The sequence below is a fragment of the Rhinolophus ferrumequinum genome, chromosome X, assembly GCF_004115265.2.
Source record: "Rhinolophus ferrumequinum isolate MPI-CBG mRhiFer1 chromosome X, mRhiFer1_v1.p, whole genome shotgun sequence".
Lineage (NCBI taxonomy): Eukaryota > Metazoa > Chordata > Mammalia > Chiroptera > Rhinolophidae > Rhinolophus > Rhinolophus ferrumequinum.
Genome location: NC_046284.1, coordinates 109861955 through 109883976, shown reverse-complemented (window position 1 = coordinate 109883976; position 22022 = coordinate 109861955). Strand labels below are relative to the sequence as shown.

The window sequence follows — 22022 nt, the reverse complement described above, 5'->3', positions numbered from 1 at the left end:
CCTAAGATGAAGCGTTGCATTATGAGTAATTGGATATGTGGGCTTGAAAAGTTGAAATTGCATTTTGATGAAAATGATGCCTGAGCAGAGGGAGTAAAATATTTTACCTTATGACGCAGTTTGGACAATTTTGGTACCACACCAAATGAAATTATTAGGAAGTGTGTTAGGGTCCATTTGTAACTGCTTAATAATGAAATCTATTGCCAGGGGAATGTTTAACTCCAGACACAGGAAGTATCCAGTGTCCATATTCAGGCAACATGGCGGGTCTGTGTTCTGCTCCCGAGAGCAAGAAGTTACTTTTTCCACTTAGGGGCTTTAATACTCCCTTCCCTACTAGAATAATGCTGATCCCACAAAAACGAAACAGATCCAAAAGGCTTGTGGTGGGTGTAAAGAGAGGTACATCACCATTCCTAGGGCCAAGAAGCCAAGAAATATTTTAGGCCAGTATGTACCACATATGCTAAAATATAAATGCAGCACAATTTTAGGGGAAAGCATTTTGGAAAACCTAAGGCTGATCTTTCTATGCTATTCCTTTGCTTAATGGAAATACAGGTGGCTTAGAGTGGGAGGAGGAGGGAGTGTAAGACAAAGGGGAAAATATGTCTTATATGGTGGCAAATATGGTATCATACTCCCTGAATTCCAACAGGTACCTCTTTTAGTATCTCTGAAATCAGAATGTGTCTTACAACCAATGGTATCCTAACATTTTAATTGGCACATTTGTTTTATTTCTTAGCAGGACATAAAATAATAGTATTTTATAATTGACAATGTCATAGATTAGATGAAATATCATTAGGGCCCTGACAAAAGTTCAAAACAATGTAATAAGACCCACAGAAGATGGTCTCTATTGAACCAATAACTATTTTCATTACTACAGACAGTTTGGATAAAAGAGAGGAAAAGGTGACAAAGGGACTATTTGGGAGAAGGTTAACCAGTTAAAAGTTTAATTACATCACCACTATTCTGACCCATTTATTAAGCATCTACAGAGGGCATCTTCCAAATGGTGAATTCAAGTTAACGTTATTTCTGAAAGACTTGATTGCTAAACTAACCCATTTAATCAAGTGTGTATGCTCTATATTAGGTTGTAGTTTTCAGTAAAGGAACATGTAAAAGTCATCCAGGATAATGGGTCAATGAAGGACATGCTATGGGAATACCACTTTTTCTTGCTCAGAGATTAATTTTAGCAATGCATGTGGCCTCTCCGTGATGTGAAAAGAGCCCAATGCTGTGAGTTGCTACAGCTTCTCTGTACTTTAAAAAGTGGCAACTGCTCTGGATCTCATCTTCCCCACTTGTAATATGAATGTTAGGCTTCGTCAGTGGTTTTCAAACCTCTTAGCCATGGAAACCTTCCTTCAAGTAAAGTATTGTGAGAACGTGTAAAATGCAAACTAGGTAGAGGTGGAGCTGCTCTGGCTAAGGTGGTAGGTAGCACAGATCCTATCAGCTTCCCCCATGTGCTGGGCCATGAGCAGTTCCTTGGAACTTGGAGAGCCAAACTAATAACCACTGACGGAGATCATCCCTAAGTGGATGAGTATTGACATGTATTTAAAATATTTACTTTGCCCATTGTTAAGATGTCTAGGATTTATTTTAAACACTTTAGCATAGACAGTGTGATATTTTATATGTGCAGTTTGGTTTAAACTGCAACTCTGGGGAACTCTATTGCTCTACTTGGGATTTCATCCTCCTGGGGTGGTTAGGTGATAAAATATCACTAGGACCACATTCCCGAGATTTGTTATATCAAGTGTTTCTGTTAGCCATAGCTCCATCAACACGTGAGGCCTTGATGTTTGAAGAAATGTCAACAATAGGTGAAATAATGGAATGAATATTAGAAATAGCTTTTACTGATGAAATTAGAGGTGGTTAAGATATATAGATTGGTTAAAATATTTTAGAGACAATCCCCATCCTGCTAAACAGAGTGTAAGAATCTGATACCTGTAGCTTGCATCTTCAGAGACAGAGCTCAAGGAGTGATCCCCAAATGGGCCTGTCCCCAGTCATTGATAATGAAAATTTCCAGCTGGCTGCTACCAACTAAGGATGTCAGAATCCCCACCTGCCTCACGTGAACCTTTTATGCGAGGTGACAGTCACTGGGACCACTTAAAGGGACAAGAGCTGAGGCTTCACCAAGCTCTTAGACAGACCGTATGAACAGTTTTATGCTTGCTAATGAATGTGTGTTTAACAAATAAGTGGCAGAGTTGGGTCACCCCGTCCACCACAAACTACCTTATCCACCACAAAAGCCCAAGATTCAGCCTCGTCATCACAATACCCACATCCTCACAACAAACTTCTGAGGTTCAGACTATCATCTTTGTTTTACTTATGAAGAAACTGACCCTCGACAAGGTTAGATAATTTGCTCAAGGTCACACGAACAGTTCCAGGACAAGCCAGGATTCCAAATGGAAGCTGCCCGACCTTAGGGACATACCTTTCACTTTATCAAACCAGTCTCCAAAGAGCTCTTTTCACTTGACCAAAGTTAGCTCTAGTCACTCTGAACTTCTCGAAACTAGCGCTAAAATCGCAGACTTACACTTTGAGAATGGCCTTCGAAAGGGACACACAAAATGAATAATTTCAGAATAGATGTCAAAGAAATGCCACATTAAAAAATGAGCCATTGACTCACTGACTTGATGCTTTTTCATCTTTAAGGCATCATGTAAGAAACGAGGAACCTAAATGGGTTTTTTGACAGCAAATATTGACAGGATCCAAAGCAGCCTAAGAACATGTCAAGTATCCAATCATTAATGTACACTTTAAGGGAGTGTCAGAGGAGTGCTTGTAAATGATTAGAGATGATTCATTAATATAATTGTAGGGTGGTGATATTTGAGTGACAAATTAGAGACTAAATTATAGCCGTAAGAAAAATAACTTATAACCTGAAATTGATAAAAATACATAGACCTGTAGCTCTGCTTTTATTCCATCAGCCAGAGTTGTGTCATATTCTTGTCTCTTTCACGGACTTGCTCTGAACACAAATAAAATGCCTTCTCAATGACTCAGTTTTTCCAGCTGCAAATTGGGCGTGTTATTTGCTACTCAAAATGAGTTTGGAACATGAGCTACATTTTTATGAAAAAATTAACAAACAGAAAAAAAAAATCTAACATTAATGACCTAGAGTTTATATAAGGTTGGACTTCCTTCTCTATATAGAATCTGTATAAATGTAAAGGAAGCAGGCTTTTGTTTTTTCCCTTTGTAACACATTTCCTTGCATTTCTTTTCTTTCCTTGAGGTTTATTCATCTTAGATATTTTTAAATATGCCCCTGAAGGGAACCAAAGTTTGGCCACCCTGAAGTTGCCTTTTTGGAGTATTGATTTTAAGCTGTTTATTAAGAAAAAGCCGCAGTACAGCCAATTCTTTTATTACAGGTCTGTGCATTTTTACAGTCTTAAAGAAAGAAAGAAACAAGACTCAGAAATAACCTTTGACCTCCCCCCTTCCTGCCCAAGAGACCCAGAGGGAAAGAAAGGAGATCTTAAAATGCTGTCCAGCAAGAATGTTCCTGCCATGTACGCATATGTTCGGCTCTTCCTCAACCACCGGTAAATCGCCCATTTACCCCTTTCTTCTTTGTCCACAATATCTTTTATATTCAATGTTGCCTCACTACTGTCTTTGGAATTTTCATGCTAATATGAATTCCCCATGCACATATATTAAAATTTGATTTTCTCCTGTTAATCTGTCTCTGTTAATTTGATTATTAGCCCAGCTAGAAGAACTTAGAAGACAGGAATAAAAGTATTGATTTTTCTTTTTCAGCCCCCATACTGCTGACGCAGCAGACCCAGTGCATCACTTTCCCAAGCTATACATAATTTGTTACATCCTCGAAGTTGGGAATGGAAAAAATCTACTAGATCATCTTTTGCCAGAACAGGATACAGTTCCCTGATAATAGACCTATCTGATGTGAAATGAATACTACACTTGATCTCACCAGGTGAAAAAAAGCAGAGAGAATTCCCTGTAAGTTAATTCCACTACTCCCTTAATTATTTGTATTGTTCTGCTTGGCTCCAGGCTTTGAGCCCAAGGATTCTGGAAACAATATTCCCTCCACAGCCACTCCTGTACAACATACAATGGAATGACATCTTCTTTCCCAAGTGGGTTGGATTCTGATAGCTGCCAGCTACTGGGTACTGACAATCCCAACCCACTTTGCTTTCTACAGTTAACTGTTCTCTTATCTCCCCCTCCCTTTTGATCCCCACTCCATTTCCTTTTAGTACCAAGGCTTTTGGAGTTTCCTCCCTTTGCATATTTGTTTCAGATGACCCCCCACTGATTCTATCTTTAGTTTTCAAAGGTGCCCAGCAGCTCCTGCCCAAATCTATAGCCTCCCCCATTCAGGGGCAGAGGAAACCCTATAGGGTTGGCTGCATTTTGCAGTATTTCTTTATGCACTTTTCTAGTCTTACAGCCCTAGTTCTCTGAATGGACCCCATATGGCATTTTGAGACTTCTAGCATCTTTCATAGAAGACTTTCAGAAAGAGTGTGTTTTCCTAGTAGCTGATTAGAAAATGAGATTCTTATGTGATATAATAGCATAAATTAAGAGACAGATGCACACACGCATACCAACTAAAACATAGTCCAACCTACTGTGTTTCCCCGAAAATAAGACCTAGCCGGACCATCAGCTCTAATGCGTCTTTTGGAGCAAAAATTAATATAAGATCCAGTCTTAATTTACTATAATATAAGACCGGGTCTTAAATAAGACCAGGTATAATATAATGTAATATAATTAATATAATATAATACTACCGGGTCTTATATTAATTTTTGCTCCAAAAGAGCTGATTAGAGCTGATGGTCCGGCTAGGTCTTATTTTGGGGGAAACAGGATAGTTTAAAATAAAATTTCATATCACTAGAAAACATAATTTCTTTGTCTTTAGGGATTCTTGAAATGTAGAATAGATCCAGAACACACAAAACTTTCCAACTCAACTTGAGAAACTCCCACTCAGCCACTGTTCTTCACCCATGATGTTTCATACTAGGTTTTCTTTCTTTCTTTTTTTTTTTCCTATCTGTTCTCAACACTTTTTGTTCCGTTCAGTAATTTCCTGGATGACTCAACAGCAGTCTCATCATCAAGGGAAAAGCAGACTTCAAGAATGTACTGTACAGCTATTAAGATAATGTGTACAATTGGTTGGGGGCAGGTTGTATTTCTGAAGTGCTTGAGAATGTCAGCCTCAGAAACATGACATCTTGTAGCCAGTGTATGACTGCTTGCCTCCTGAGCAGCAAAGATCACCAGCAGGAGGTAGCACTGAACCCATAGAGTCAGACTGCTACATTCAAGTTCTGACTATACTTTAAAGAATCCAACCTTGGAAATCATAAGCAATGTATTGTAGTAGCTTACCTAAGAAAGAAACAGTAGATCCATGGTCAAAGTAAAGACCTTAACTCTACATTAAAACAAGTGGCAAAGTAAACTTTTTTGTTTGAAATTTCAATGAAATATTAAACAAAGGTATGTATCATTATTACTCTTTTTAGCTTCAGTCAATGTATTTGATTAACCGACCAACCATGGGTGGTGATAGTCTATTCCTTTGTACCAAGAATTGTCATATATCGGGAATCTTTTTTAAACTGGAAATCCTAGATAGGAGACACTTAGAGTCCCTAACACCTGTACCTAAATATTTTTGTCAGGCTGTTTTCTTCTTCCATGAGACGTTATGCCCTGGGGAATAGGAGAGTGGAAGAGCAAAGATAACGGTTGGGGAAGGGAAAGAAGTACTACAAGTCGGGGCATCGATATTCTGTTCTACACGTGGATTGGGTAACAACGGAAAACTTCCCATGGTAAGAAGCCACATGCTCACGAATGACGCAGAGCTCATATAATCATTCCTTTAAAACATATGATAAAGGAGTTAGGTTTAGTTTGACAAGCAGCTTGATTAAATCAGTTAAGCAGAGGTGGGAATTAAGTAGCCATGGTCATTTATACTTCGAGACCACGTTTGTCATTGAGTCACTTTGTACTTTTCCTCCTAGCCAACTTACATTTAAGATGACTTTAATCAGTATAGGCTATTAGCTTCCTCACTGAAATGTTGACACTCTTTCTGAATGTCATTGAGGTCTTTAAAAAGGAGGACCCAGCATCCATAAAATGGTAATTGTCCCTCAAGTAGCCTTAATACTTATGATTACCCTTTAGATGGTCTGTACCAACTCCTCCATTGTCACTCTGTGCCAGGGCGAGGATGGTAAGTAATGAGAGTAGACAATATTGCAAGGTGGTTGTAAACATGGGCTTTAGGATCACACACCTTGGGTCTTCACTGTTACTTAAAATCTGTGTGATCCTGGGTAAGTTCTTTCCCTTCTTCAAACCTTTCATTAAAATCTATGGAAATCCCATTGCACTGTGCCAAGTACATAGTAAACCCTGAAGAAACTGTGACTATTATTATCATCCTAATAATAAACCTTGGAAGTTATTCTCGAGAAGTTCATAGACCATTAGAAGCTGGAAAGAGGTTTAGAGGTCATGTGCAGATCATGAGGACGGGGCGGGGAGGAGAGGGGAGGTGAAGTCAACAGACCAGAACTAAGACTAGGGCACAGGACTCTTTTTCTATTCAACCATGAAGCTCTCAGACCTCATGGATGAGGACAAATAATACTCAGCTTACACTGTGATCAACAGTAGAGAGAAAGGACCAGTGACAACCCAAAAAACATTAGCTCTGGGTGGGCTGAGGCCCAGGGAAGACCCACAGTGTTTTCCAAAGGAGTTGCGCTCAGGAGGAGGGGGAAGGACAGCAGGTGCTGCCAGTGGCCAGTGTCACTTGGTCTCATTAGAGAGACTCACCGAGCAGATCGCTGATGGGATTAGATTTCTCAGCAGCTCTAGCTTTTCCCACCACCTGTCACATCAAATTCTTTCATCTGAAGGGATCAGACCCACTACGCCTAGTGTGCTGATGTTACCTTGGTTGCAACTCCATTCCCATCAACAGTGGGATTTAACATGCAGCCTGGAGAATACAGAACTGGGGTCAGCAAACTGCAGCCCATGGGCCAAATCTAACCTGCCACCTGTCTTTGTAAATAAAGTTTCGTAGGTGTAAAGCCACACTCATTCATTTATGTATTGCCTATGGCTGCTTTTGTGCTATAACAGCAGAGTTGAGTAGTTGGAACAGAGACCCAATGACCTGCAAATCCTAAAATGTTTACTATCTGGTTCTTGACAGAAAAGGTTTGCCAACATCTTGTATAGAGCCTTATTAGTTGCTAAGGAGACAAAGGTCCTCTCCAGGCTATGGAAGGATCAACTGACTCCTTCAGGATATTTTTATGCCCCTGGGATAAAAGAGATTTCATTAATACAACTAGTAAAGAAATGGAGACTTATGTAGAATCCACTTATAATTCAAAGGCCATCTCTTCTTCAATGTAAATGTGAAAGACAATTGTCCATCTCCTGTAAGGGTGGGTCTAGTTCTGGCCACCCTCTTATCCTGGGGCATGGAGGAGATGGAACCAGTCGAAGGGAAAGCAAGGTCATCCCTTGCATTACACGGATAGTTAGAAGGGTCATCTCTTTAGGAATTTGTATGCTATAAACCAGACAGTTGCCATACATTATTTTGTTTATTCATTATAACAATCCTGTTAAGTAGTGTGGTTGTCCCCACTTTACAGAAGGGTAAACTAAGAGTGAACTAAGGTCACAGAGTGGCGAGGCAGAGATTTGCAACCGTTTAGCTCCATGTTGTCTGATGCACATAGGTCTAGTAATTCAACTACCTAAATGCCTGTTAGAAGCATGGTTAACAGTAGCTAAGGGCTAAGGTTCGTTCAGTTCAGACAAAAATAGAGATCTAAGTCATTATTTCTATAAGTTTACACTGCAAAATACTAACCTGCAAGATACTCATGAAAAAAATCCAACATGTTTAGAAAACATTGCACACATTATGGGAATGTATGAAGCCATTAGCAAGTTGTGGGCTCTGAGAAATCCCGCGGCATAAAGATCCTATTCTTTGCTTAATGTAGTGTTTCCTAAACACTTTATCATGAATCCCTTTAATTAACAACATCTCATGAAACTAGTATTCCAAGAGACATGCTTTGGGAACCATTGAACTAGATGATGATGATGATGATTGATGATAACGGCTAATAGTTATTAAGCAATTTCAGTGAGCCAGGCACTGGCCTCAGCATTTACATGTATTAATTCATTTAACCCTTACAGCAAACCTATGAGATCGGTGCTGTTATTAATTCCCCACTTGACAGATGAGGAAACCAAGGCACAAAGAGGATAAACAACTTGCCCAAAGTCACACAGCTAGTAAGTCCTGGAGACCACAAGCTCCTCAGACACAATGATCAGGTATCAATTCATCTTTGCATAGCTTCCACTTAGCACAGTTCCTGGCATACAGTATACACCCAGGAAATGAGTTCAACTGAATTGGAGATAAGATCCTAATAAAAAGAAGAAGCAACTAAAGTGTGTTGAATAGAACATTTAAGATCTCAAGTGGTATTTACACATCCAGGGCACTCCCTCATCAGTTGGGATTTGTATTTGTTCCAGATGAGACTATACCCTAGATAATGTTCCTGCTATAAGCCATTTTGTATAGTGTAACCATTTTCATATTTTATTTAATGGACCCTACTTTAGGTGAATGCAAAGATGATAGGAAAATATTAGATAGTGCAGATCCAATTTAGCCACAAGAAATAATATTTCATTTGAAGGTGTATTAAATTAGGCTTTTTGTGTGGCATGAAATATATTGAAAGAGGCAATACCACATCCATAAGGAGCCACTGCATTGCCTTTGCTGGTAGAGTGGACGGACTTTTTTTAATGCAGTATAATAACAGCTACTGATAATAGTCAATAGCAACTTTTTAAATATGACCGACCTAAAACTATATCAAGGTCAAAATTAATAGATAAAACACTAGTGAATTTTCAGTGTAGATTGAGGGAAGCACTAAGGAAGAAAAATCAACACACTCTCAGCTTTAAAAGGAAGAGAAGCAAAGGCAGCCTGAGATGACTATGTTTTTGTGTCCTGCAAAATAAAAAGGAAATTTATGTTTAGCACTTGGGGAGCTTCAAACGCAATGATTAAATGGTATTACTTCTCATCACTTTAACATAATGCATTCCTGAATGATAATCATTATAATAATGGTTGACACTTAATGAGGGCTTGTTATGCAGTTTTACCCGTTTCATAGGAGTAGCCCTATGTGGTGAGTACTATTAGTATCCCCATTTCACAGACGTGGAAAAGGAGGCAAAGAGGTAAAAGCAGGTAAAATCATTTTCTCATGATCCCACACCAGTACAAAATGGATTAAGGGTTGAAACTCTAGTAATCTGGTCATGCCATTCAGGTCCATGCCATTAATAGCTATGCTGGGTAAAGAGAACGTTCAAAGTCTCAAGGTCTGGGAGGCAAAATAAATTCCACTAACAATGTCAGGTTATGTCAGAGACTCACTAGGTGGACACTAGAGGGCCAAACGTGGCAATTCAGAGTTGAATTCTTTCCAATAGGCCCTTTCTTGGTGGTTTGTTCTATGACAGGTTTCCAGAGGTTGTTGTACATCTTGCCACTTAAGAAGCCCATCTATTTAAGACTATGCATTAGTCATGACAGGTAAAGATCTGTCCCTCCACCCACCTCCACCACCAGCGTGTGCTAGGATTTCTAACCCCACAACCTGGCCACACTCACACCCCTCCAAAATACCAGTCACTTGCCTATGAATATGTTTATGCCATGATGGTGCTTCAGATGCAAAATATTCAGGAACTGCTGCATGCTCTGCAGTATTCAGAAAAGTTCAGGGGGAAAAAAATGTTTAAAGGTTCCTTTAGAGAAAGCCCAGATGATAGAAAGGAAAGATGAAATTTTACAATAAAGCCTTGTAGCCAGTGTCCCAGTGTGGGAGCCATTTGAAAGTTAAACACAGAGCCCTTAAGAGAAGTAACAAATTGAGTCAAAACAAATATCAAAAGTTATCTTCGCAATTATATTGGTGTTCTAAAATGCCTGCTTCCCTCTCCCCTTTTTAAGTCAGTTGAAATAACCAAAGAATTTGTTTGCTAGGAGGACTTGATGAGACATATTAGCGTATGTACTTTAAAGGATACTATAAATACGCAAGCCTTAGGAAGAACACGTGACAAGAAAAGGATATTATTTACAGAAAGATGTATTTTAAACAGATGGCTCAACAAACTCAATTGGATATAAAAGTGGAAATTGAATTTTTAGTTCCTGTCAATGAGCATATCAAAAACTTACACATCAAAAAACATACACTACATTTTTGTAAAAAAATCATTTAATTCTCATTCATAAACTTTGTCGTACAATTTAGCACAATTAAATAAAAATAGCTTCTCCCTTCTCAGTTGTATCTTACCAGCCTGATTGATATCCTTTCTCAATTGTACTTTAAATGAGTCTTTCTTTTCTTCTTGAAGGTAATCATCAGTTAGGGGCAAACAATCGCAAAAGGTCTGATTTATTAAGCAAACAGGCTAGAAGTCCCAGAGCTGATGTTAAAATACAAATATGTCTACTTACCTGGATGGCTCTGACATTGGAAACGGGCTGTTTCGACATATTCACGCGGTCTTATCCCTAAAAAACAAGTAAGAAACTGTTAGAGGTGGCGGCATTCAGATTCTCGGTCTTGATAAATTAGAACTTAACTCATGATTCAACTAGGCAGTCACCCCTTTCACTGGCCATATATTCTTTCAGTCTCAGTTTCCGAAGTTACTTAGCGACTCTCCTTCCTAATGCCTCAGGGAGAGGGAACACTAGAGCCCGGATAAATCATTCAGGAGGAGAAATGCTGAGATGCCTTGCCCCTGATGCTAATGATAGGCCGTCAGAAACTTGAAAGGCGCTATCATCTCCTTCCCTGCCCTCCTGCCCCCCTGCCAAGAGCCGCAAAGCAAAGAGGCTGTGGGAATAAAACACCTTTGTTTCGGCCTCGGAAGCTTTCCGCTTGAAACTGAACTTTTGATCTGAGTTAGTTGTTGCCAGGGCTGCGCAGTCAGTTCATTGAGAGTGCCTCCTCTCCGTTGCGCACCCCAAAAGAAATGGCCAGTGCCTCATTCTTACTACTGCGATGCTGTCTGCTCCCTGTGCATGTGTCTGTTCTGCCCAGAGACCTGGGTGGCACTAGAAGGAACTAGGCCGCATGTCCCCACAGTGTGTCCAGAGCCCAGACTCTGTAAAGCAGGCAGCTGTCAAGCCTCACTTCTCTTCTTTTTCTTTTAATGAAACAGTCTCAGAAGGCAAATAGGACTTACATGACCATGTCAGATCCCCAAGCTGTAGCAGTGCTTCCTTCCCAAAGGATGTTTGCTTTCTTTCAGCTTGTGAGACCTGACTTAGCACGTGGTGACCATAGTTTACTGGGGCCAGGAGGCCAGGGAACAGCCTTGCTCTGTATCAGTGTTGTTACAGCTTGGTCTATTAAATGTCAACAGGACTGAGTGAAAAAGTAAAAAACTCAGTGAATTAAAAACATGCTGCTTTTTAAACCCAAACTGTAAAATGGGTTGACTGACATTCCTATATTGATTGGTATAAGTGCATGTGCTGACTGGGGAGGAAATGAACACAGAAAGCAGTGTTGGCATTTGCCACAAGTCCTGCGTAACCTGGACTATGTCACTCAACATTTCTAGGCCTATTTCCTCTTCCTTAAATTTTACCTGCTTCACAGGTTGTGGAAAGAATCAAAATCACATAAGATACTTTGTGAACTATAAAGCATGATACAAATATGTATTGTTTTATTGTCATTGCCCATAGCTAGTGACTTTTTAGTAGTACTGTATACTAATCTACAGCTTTAAGTACAGAGTAAGAATTGATGTAGTGATGCCCTCAACACTTTGGAGATAAAAAAATCTCAAAACTCTGAAAACTTATATTTTTGGGTAGATCTTCAAAGTCTTAGGCTCTATTATAAGAAGTTAAACAATTACATGATTTTTTCAATCTCTATAATTAGTATATACAACTATATAGTCTTTGGAGTCACATACATGAAAACAATGGAATTTTTTTTAAGTTTCACCTGAATGTTTTGGTAATATAGAGGGATAGCCTCCGTGCATAAGGGTCTAGGTAGAATTATTTTCAATATGGTTAAAAAATTAAAAATCAACAACAAATTGAACAATTAGGAATGCATTTTTCTCTATGATGTTTCAAATAGGTTGCTGTCTTTCCTGCGGTGTCAGAGTCAATGGAGGATTTTTAATTTTTGGATACAGGACAACACAGCTCAATTTCAAAAGGAAAAGGTTGGAAATTTGATTCTTAATGTTTCTATTCCTCAAAAGCTATTAGAAGTCGTGCAAAGCAGTGATTTGCACAGGATTTTAAATATCTCAGCATGTAGAACTCCTTATGTGCGTACAACTAAAGTTTAATTAATATCACTTGGGAACTTTTAAAAATTTTTTGTACATTGATTTGAAACATGGGAATTGGGAATTTCTTTATGTTATTACAAAAACAGGTTGAAAAAAATCAGGCAATGAATGTGTTACTTACACTGCATTGAATTTTTTAAAAATTAGGCTGGTTTTGTTTTTGTACTGACTACTGCATTGCTTTGTATTTTGTGGATCTCTAAGCCTAACAGATGGATATTCCTTGGGCCTTGTCTCCTATATAGATTTGGTATAATCTCATTTGCACACGAATTCCTTCTTAACATATATGTCAATCTGCGATAGAGACATGTCTCAAAAGTTGGTCAGACCCAAGCTCTCATTCTTTGCAAAAAGGCTAGATAACATTTGTGTAAATCAGTTCTGCAGCCATTCCTGCTGTCCTCATTATTCGCAGAGAAATCAGGGCAAAGCACACTGATGAATAAAAATAGACCGTGTTCCCTGGCTGTTTCCCTGACCCTGCGCTCACCTCCGTTAGGGATGCAGAGTGTAGAATGCACCTTCCTTCTTTAGCAGCACGCCTCGTCCCGGGGACCAAAAAGCGAAAGCTATGCCTTAGATAGATACACAACTCCACTCACACTGGGCCACTGCTTTTCATCCAAAGAGGTACTCTTTAAAGCACTCTATTACTTTGTCTCCTGGTTCTGGCTAAAATTTGGAAACACGGAAAGTTTGACAAGGCATATATTGATTGACGTTTACAAAGCCTATATTATAATGGAAATGCTTGCCAGTTAGCACAGTTGAGTTTTTCTGGCAGTTCTGCAAGTCACTGGGGACCTTTAATGGTCTGTATGCTGAGTCATGTACAATATACCTCTGCTGGTTTTCCATTGGGCAGCACCTACTATCTGACTTCTAAATAAGACTCTTTCACTTACTAAAATTTCATCAACATTAATATCACTAATTTAATAAGAGAGGATTCTGAGAAAAATAAATCAATATTTGCAGAGAAGGGGCTTTGTTTGTTCATTTTAAAGGTCAATTAATTGGCTAAAGCTCAATCTCAAAAGGAATTAAGTACTGTCTTGCAGCTAAAAATAATTCCTGAGAAGGGTGTAGAAAGATGTCAGCTGTCTGAACTAACTCCTTATTCTCTCTGCCTGAAATATGCTGAGAGGGAAGAGGCACTCTGTCCCCATGTAGCAGAGACAGAAGTGTTGCCCTCTACCTAGCTGGGTACGGGGGAAACTATGACTTAAGTGGGGCTTTTAAAAAGATGGGCCTACAGTATTCATCAATCTATATACATTGATAGAATTTGTCACTGAGGCCAAGCCTGGCACTTAGGGAGAGGAGAGAGATGTTTTGAACTGTGTAACAACTCTGGCAATATTTTGCATTTAGGTAAACCAAAGAGCTAGCATTATAGCTTTTCTCTGCCCCAAATTCTCCTGATAATTTCTAGGCTTACAGCCCGAATCAGTCTGCAGCTGACCAACTGTAACCCTGGCCATAAGAATCAAAATGACACAATATTCAGGGTCATAGTCATCATACCTGAACTGCGGAAATTTTCTTAATATCACTATCAATGCAAACTACTTTTAGTCCAATATTCTTTCAACCTCCCCCCCACACACACACATGCACATTTTATAAAACAGAAGCAGCAACATCACTAATGAACAGTGAATTTACAAGGAAGCTACTACACCCACTGGTTACAAGCCTACAAAGTTATAAGTAGTCACTTCAAGTTAGGTATCAAGGAAATTTCCTTCTGAAAGCCCAGTTGCCCGAGCTGGGTCCTTCTGCTTACCTGCTTTGTGTATTTGTTTACTGCCTAAGGAAAGTCCCAGGCAGCCAGGTGCTAGAATACAAGGCTCCTCAAAAGGCGAAAGGGATGCCCGGTGTCCTCTGAGCTGCGATCTCAATTCCGATGCTTTGCATGTGGCTGAAATAGCTCAAGTGCTCGGTGCCTCACCCGGGATTGAGAGCTGCTCCTGGCTCCGGACTGGAGGGGAACTCGCTTTAAGGCTAAGTGTTAAAGAGAATTCCTGTCATAGCTCACAGTTGTTCTTCCTAAATATAGCGTTTGATACAAGCCATACACTGGCTGCCTCTGAAAGGCTTGACCGTGCTGAAAGCAGGGCTCAGATGTCAGCCGGAAGGTAGATCTTACTACCCTCCTAATCTTCCAGAAGTCGCTGGCTGCATTTTCTCACGTATTCTGAGGGGGCAGAGTGAAGTTCGAAAAGTAGGAAAAGTTTCTATCTTTAGCTTTATTACCTAGAGGCCAGAAGATGAAGAGTGTTCAATAAAAATAGGAGAGAGGCAGCATGGCCCCCGAGCTTCCCAGCAAGGATACAGATATCAGTGTGAGTCCTAGCTTAGTCACTTAGGACCTGTTAAAGTTTTTTCATAATCAGCACTCAATAAATGGTCACCACATGATAATACTTAGAATGTTATGTTGAACTGTAAGACATTGCCCTTTTTATAGGTCAAAAATGGTCACAGATCACCTGACTCATGTGGTTCCAAGGCCCAGAGTCCTTACTCTCTCTGCTCTACCGCCTCTACTGGTGACTGTGACCTTGACCTCCCCCCCCGCCCCCCCCCCCACCAGCACAGGAGACAACAGAACAAAACAAAACAAAGAGGAAATATTGATTTTAAGTATGACAAAGACCAGGACCAGGTATGAGGCAAAACCCCCTTTAAACAGAACACTGCCAAATCCTAAAGCACATGCTCATTATTTTGGTTTTGGGCTTTTTTTTGGGGGGGGTGGGGGAGGGTGTTGTGGCTCCTTAGTTTTAACACTAATTTTTTTTTTTTTTACTTCTCCAGTTTCTGAAATTATCTGTACATAGAACTTCCCTTTGGTAGAAGGATTAAACAGAGTGTGCACACTTATAATTCATCCGCTGGATGAAAGTGACTGCATGTCTGAGTCCCTGACTGCACGGTCAGAGTCTGAACCATCTTCTGCCAGTCCCTCCAACCAGTCCTCTCATTTATTATGTGAGGAAAAGAAGCTCCAATTCATATGAGCCCTTGAAGTCAGGTTTCTGTTCCCTGCAGCTGAATGCATTCCAAACGGAAACAATTGACCTGTTTTCAGGTGGGGGAAAAAAAAAAAAAAAAGAAAAAAACCAACAACTTTCTGGTAGCGTAGGACCTCAGCAGACAATTGTGGTTCATCTCAGTTTGGGGTTCACCATTAAGTTCTATTCGTGTGCTGTTTAAAAGAAGTGTGTTTTTAAAATTCAGTTTAGACGTCACACTTCACGATCATATGGCACCGAAAACGAGTTATTTATACACTGGGGAAGAAAATATAATGAGCACCTTAATATTTCCCCAGCTGTTTGGATACTCCTATGTGTTCAGAGCTCTTCACCAGACAATAGGTGACATCACTCGATGGACGAACAACAATAGTGAGCCATTTCTGACCCTTTACTCTGTAGTCAGCCAATAAATGTCCTGAGCTTCTGCCAGCAATGTTCTATCCCCACAGTTACTGAGGAGAAAACAGTGCATAAGCCTCTTCCTGCCCTCAGAGCTTACAGTGGGGAGTAGCAGACAAAACTAAGTAAACACATAAACAAGATGATTATAAATCCTGTTAAGTGATATGAAAACACACAAAAGCCTGAGAAAGAGAATAACAGAGAGGGGTGGCAGGAGAAGCATCTCCCCGAGAAGAGCTGAGTTTGTAAGGGGGTCTGTGTGGTTGGAGGAGGAGGAATGGGAAGATCGGAGGCCACCTGACAGCCCACCTCAACTTTCTAAGGGTCTTGAAGGGGCCTTAGAGCCCCTTCTCCCTGTTCTCCCTGTGTGGAGAACAGGGAAGAGCTGAAAGTACTACTCAATAGTGTTGAGGGTCCAGCCGGCGTTGAAAACCTCACTGCCTCAGAGATGGCTTTTCCAGCCACGTGATGACTGCTTTGCTGGAGTATTGGTTCTAAAGAACACATGTCTTCAGTCGGGTGCCCCCAGAAGCAGATCTTGAAATGAGGATTTGTGTACAAGTGATTTATTAAGAAAGTGTTTCCAGGAAAAAACTGGGTAACAAAGGTGCAATTTCAAGTCCCACAGAAGGTATCTTCTGCCTGACCCCACTGGCGAGCTCTGGAGTATAAATTACGCCATCAAGTTGTCCTAATCCAGGAAAAGGAGTGGGGCTGTCATACTCCCGCACCTGTCCATCATTGGTTAAGGGTTGCCCCGGGGAACAAATTCCCAGGGCTTCTGGCTTTCCTTACCAGCTGGAAAGTCGTGCTGCAGAGCACTAGGGCAGGCCTCCAAGAGAGAGCTAAGGTGTTGCAAGCAAACGCCCATTGAAGCTAGGAGCAGACAACAAATAGGGAAAGGGGATCTGAGGGGATCTGGGCCGAGCTCGGTCATTATCCGCCCCAACACAGCTGCCCATTATGTCACACAGGCCTCAGCAAAGTTCTTCTCAATGACATTGGCATCTTGTTTCTAAATAGCCTAATTTATTTGAAACAATCTTACAATATTATATTATTGCAATGTTGAGCACTTGTTTCTTATTAGTCACTTTCTAATGAGTGTTGAAATGGAGTATTTTTGCAGGGTTTTGTCAGCCTATAAATGTATTTAGAATTACATTTTCCTGCATTGTCACATGACACTTCTATAACCTGGCTCTTTTTCAAAAATGAGGTAACTCTAGTCTCTTCGGTGACACATGGTAGGTGGGGGAGGGTCCTCCCCCAGGGTCTGAAGCAGTAACAGTAGCCACCTGGCAAACACACCAGAGATCTGGAATGTTACAGAAATATCACTGTGACCTCTGTGACCTTGAACAAAAATTTTCCCCAATTAGAATTTTACCCAAGGTCAGTATCTATCTGTAAAATGGGAGAATCACAATTGCACCACCCACTAAGCAGGGCAGTTTCTCCAGTTTCCTTTCCCTCCTGCCCTGCAAGTTTGTTTGTTTGTTTGTTTTAACTAAACTAGATCTATGAACATAAAAGACACAATAAACTTATAAACAGCTGGGCCCTCCTAGTGAGGAAGAAGGAATAAAATCCTAACGTAAAGCATGCCACAGAGGCAATGCTATGAGTCCAGTGCACTGTCTCCTCTTCCTGGCACACAGGAGACTATATTTTTCAGGTTCACTCACAATTGGATCTGGGCCATGTGACTAAGTTCTGGCCAGTAGGATTTGGGCCCAATTAATGTAAGCCAGTGCTACTCAAAGTGTGGTCCATACACCAGTGCCCATTTGCAAACTATTTGTTTTCAGTTTGCAATGAACTAATACAGAAATTTAAAAATAACTTATTAGGGACTTTTATAGCTATTTGAGATTGCCACTACATGTAAGCAAAATTTCCTTTTTTTTTTAATTAAAGTTTATTGGGGTGACCATTGATAGTAAAGTTACATAGATTTCAGGTGTACAATTCTGTATTACATCATCTATAAATCACATTGTGTGTTCACGAGCCAGAGTCAGTTCTCCTTCCATCACCATATATTTGATCCCCCTTACCCTCATCTCCCACCCCCCCACCCCCCTTACCTCTGGTAACCACTAAACTATTGTCTGTGTCTATGAGTTTTTGTTTCTCATTTGTTTGTCTTGTTCTTTTGTTGTTTTTGGTTTATATATCACATATAAGTGAAATCATATGGTTCTCTGCTTTTTCTGTCTGAATTATTTCGCTTAGCATTATAATCTCAAGATCTATCCATGTTGTCACAAATGGTCCTATTTCATCTTTTCTTACAGCCGAATAGTATTCCATTGTGTATATATACCACAACTTCTTTATCCATTCATCTATCGAAGGACATTTTGGTTGTTTCCATGTCTTGCCCACTGTAAATAAAGCTGCAATGAACATTGGAGCACACGTGTCTTTATGGATAAATGTTTTCAGATTTTTTGGGTAGATACCCAGGAGAGAGAGTGCTGGGTCATATGGTAATTCTATTCATAATTTTTTGAGGAACCTCCACACTGCCTTCCATAACGGCTGCACCAGTCTGCATTGCCACCAACAGTGTATGAGGGTTCCTTTTTCTCCACAGCCTCTCCAACACTTGTTACTATTTGTCTTGTTGATGATAGCCATTCTGACTGGGGTGAGGTGATATCTCATTTCGGTTTTTATTTGCATTTCTCTGATGATTAGTGATGTTGAGCATTTTTTCATATGTCTATGTGCCATTTGTATGTCCTCTTTGGAGAAATGTCTCTTCAGGTCCTCTGCCCACTTCTCAATTGGGTTGTTTGTTTTTTTGTTGTTGAGTTGCATGAGTTCCTTGTATATTTTGGATATTAGCCCCTTATCTGAGGCACTATTTGCAGAAATCTTCTCCCATTCAGTTGTTTGCCTCTTTATTTTCTTGATGGTTTCTTTTGCTGTGCAGAAGCTTTCGAGTTTGATATAGTCCCATTCATTTATTTAAGCTTTTACTTCCATTGCCTTTGGAGTCAAATTCATAAAATGCTCTTTGAACCCAAGGTCCGTAAGTTTAGTACCTATGCTTTCTTCTATGCAGTTTATTGTGTCAGGTCTTATGCTTAAGTCTTTGATCCATTTTGAATTAATTTTGGTACATGGTGACAGATAGCAGTCCAGTTTCATTCTTTTGCACATGACTTTCCAATTCTGCCAGCACCATTTATTGAAGAGGCTGTCTTTTCTCCATTATATGTTTTTTCCTTCTTTGTCAAAACTTATCTGTCCATATTTGTGTGGTTTTATTTCTGGGTTCTCAATTCTTTTCCATTGGTTTATGTATCTGTTTTTCTGCCAATACCGTGCTGTTTTGATTATTGTTGCCCTGTAGTACAGGGAAGGTGGGCTTCTCCTCTGTTAATAGTTCACCTGGGTCACAGGGCGCAGTGTCCGTGTGGGTATGCGGAGAGCTTTTGCAGTTCCCAAGCTCTTCCTGCACCAGATTCAGAGCCCGTGTGTTTCAGCAGTTCTGTTTACTCTTGCAGGGATTTGCCCAGATAGGTGGGGCCAGGGGCGGGGTGAGTTGTGAGAGGTGGCCTAGAGCAGTGGCGGCGACCACCACCACAGCCGGTCCTGCTTCCACAGCTCCCTCCCCTTTGCCAGAACTAGTTGGGCTGCGAATCTGTGTCTGTGTACCATAGTTCTCAGAACAGCAAATATTCTGTTCTTTTGATATGACTCTGCTACTGTTCCACGTCTAGCACCAGGAAGGTGGGGGCAGGGCGAGCTCTGGGAGGGTAGGGAGGGGGCGGCCAGTCTCGGTGCCTAAGGCTTCCGTTCTCTGCTCCGCAGTGAGGGCTTAAACCACCGTTTTCAGCCTTCTTCCCTCAGTCTTTTCTCCGAGGTCTCTGCCGTGAGCGTTGGGTTCAGCCGTGTTATATGCTGCCCCCTCAGCCCTGTGGGCCATAAGCGGAGCCCGAGCAGTCCGAGTTCTTCCCTCTCCCGCAGCTGCTGTAGTTCCAGAATGCAGCGAGCTGGGAGCACTGAGCCAGGTCTACGTCCTGCGCCCGCCTGCACGGCTTCGTCTCTGCACTTCTCCCTTCTCTCCTCCCCCGCTTGCGCGATTCGCCCACCTTTAGGTGAATTCAGTAGTGCGCCTCTTTGTCTTTTCTGTCTGCTGCGCAGGGAGTCCTTTGTGGAGTTATAGTTGTTCAATTTGTTGTAAATTCCAGGGGAGATTTCCAGAAGCTCACCTCACGCCGCCATTTTTATGATGTCACCAAATTTCCTTTTTTCAGTAAATCATTTTATTGCATTTTTTAAAAGTATTGGACTGTGATAGATTAACATTTTAAAATAATTTTTTTTGTTTTTCAATTGCAGTTGACACACAGTATTGTATTAGTTTCAGGTGATTAGACATTTATATAACTTACAAAGTAATCACTCCAATAAATCTAGTACCCATCTGACACCACACATAGTTATTACAATATTATTGACTATATTCCTTATGCTGTACTTTACATCTCTGTGACTAGTTTGTAACTATCAATTTGTACTTCTTAATCCCTTCCCATTTTTCACCCAGCCCACAAAACCTCTCCTGTCCTGCAACCATCAAAATGTTCTCTGTATCTATGTGTTTCTACTTTGTTTGTTCATTTATTTTGTTTTTTAGATTCCACATAGTGAAATCATATGACATTTGTCTTTCTCTGTCTGACTTGTTTCACTTAGCATAATACCCTTTAGGTCCATCCATGTTGTTTCAGATGGCAAGATTTCATTCTTTTTTATATACAATATTCCGTTGTATATATGTACCACTACTTCTTTATCTATTCATCTATTGATGGACATATAGGTTGCGTCCATATCTTGGCTATTGTAAATAATGCTGCTATGATCATATGGATGCATATGTCTTTTTGAGTTAGTGTTTTGGGTTTCTTCAGATAAATACCCAGAAGTGGAATTCCTGGGTCCTTCTTTGTCTCTAGTTATAGTCTTTGTTTTAAAGTCTGTTTTGTCTCATATAAGGATTGATACCCCAGCTTATAATTTTTTGTTTCCATTTTCATGAAATGTCTTTCTTCTTCCCTTTACTTTCAGTCTGTGTGTGTCTTTCGATCTGAAGTGAATCTCTTGTAGGCAGCATACGTAAGGGTCTTGTTTTCTTATCCATTCAGCCACCGTATGTCTTTTGATTGGAGCATTTAATCCATTTACATTTAAAGTAACTGTTGGTAGATATGTCATTATTGCCATTTTATTTTTCATATTTTTTATCTTTTTTTCTTATTATTATTATAGAAGTCCCTGTAACATGTCTTGTAATACCGGTTTGGTGGTAGTGAATTCCTTTAGCTTTTCTTTTTTAATGAAAGTTCATTGGGGTCACAATTGTTAGTAAAGTTACGTAGGTTTCAGGTGTACAATTCTGTAATACATCATCTATGTATCACATTGTGTGTTCACCTCCCAGAGTCAGTTCTCCTTCCATCACTACATATTTGATAGCTTTTTTTTTCTTTTCTGTTTTTGGTCTGGGAAGCTGTTTATCTGTCCTTTGATTTTTTTTTCCTAAATGATAGCTTTGCTGAGTAGAATAATCGTGGTTGTAGATCCTTGCTTTTCATCACTTTAAAAATTTCATGCCAATCCCTTCTGGTCTGCAAAGATTTTATTGAGAAATCAGCTGACAGTCTTACAAAAGTTCTCTTGTAGGTAACTAACTGCTTTTCTCTTCCCGCTTTAAAGATTCTCTCTTTGTCTTTAAACTTTTGCATTTTAATTATGATGTGTCTTGTTGGTGGGCCTCACTAGGTTGATCTTGTTTGGGATTCTGCACTTCCTGGGCTTATATGTTTATTTCCTTCACCAGGTTAGGGAAGTTTCCCATCATTATTTCTTCAATCAGGTTTTCGATTCCTTGCTCTCCCTCTTCTCCTTCTGGTACCCCTATGATGCAAATGTTGGTATGCTTCATGTTGCCCTGGAGGCCTCTTAAAGTATCCT

At 40.2% G+C, this 22022-nt stretch overlaps 1 protein-coding gene across 3 annotated transcripts in view; it reads right to left on the bottom strand.

Annotated features, from left to right (window-relative positions):
* Window positions 1-14746, bottom strand: part of SMPX (small muscle protein X-linked) — a 50630-nt gene extending 35884 nt beyond the window's left edge. The window contains exons 1-2 of one of the 3 annotated variants that reach the window (XR_004424297.1): window positions 14366-14746; window positions 10700-10756 (exon numbers count right to left, since the gene is read on the bottom strand). Coding sequence is in view for 2 of the 3 variants with exons in the window: in XM_033118937.1 (XP_032974828.1) it covers window positions 10700-10738 (39 nt within the window). In the remaining variant the exon portion in view is untranslated. Of the gene's footprint in view, window positions 1-10699; window positions 10757-10851; window positions 10941-14365 lie in introns of those variants that run through there. The other 2 variants (XM_033118937.1, XM_033119045.1) reach the window with 2 other exon arrangements.
* Between the last annotated feature and the right edge of the window lie 7276 nt (window positions 14747-22022).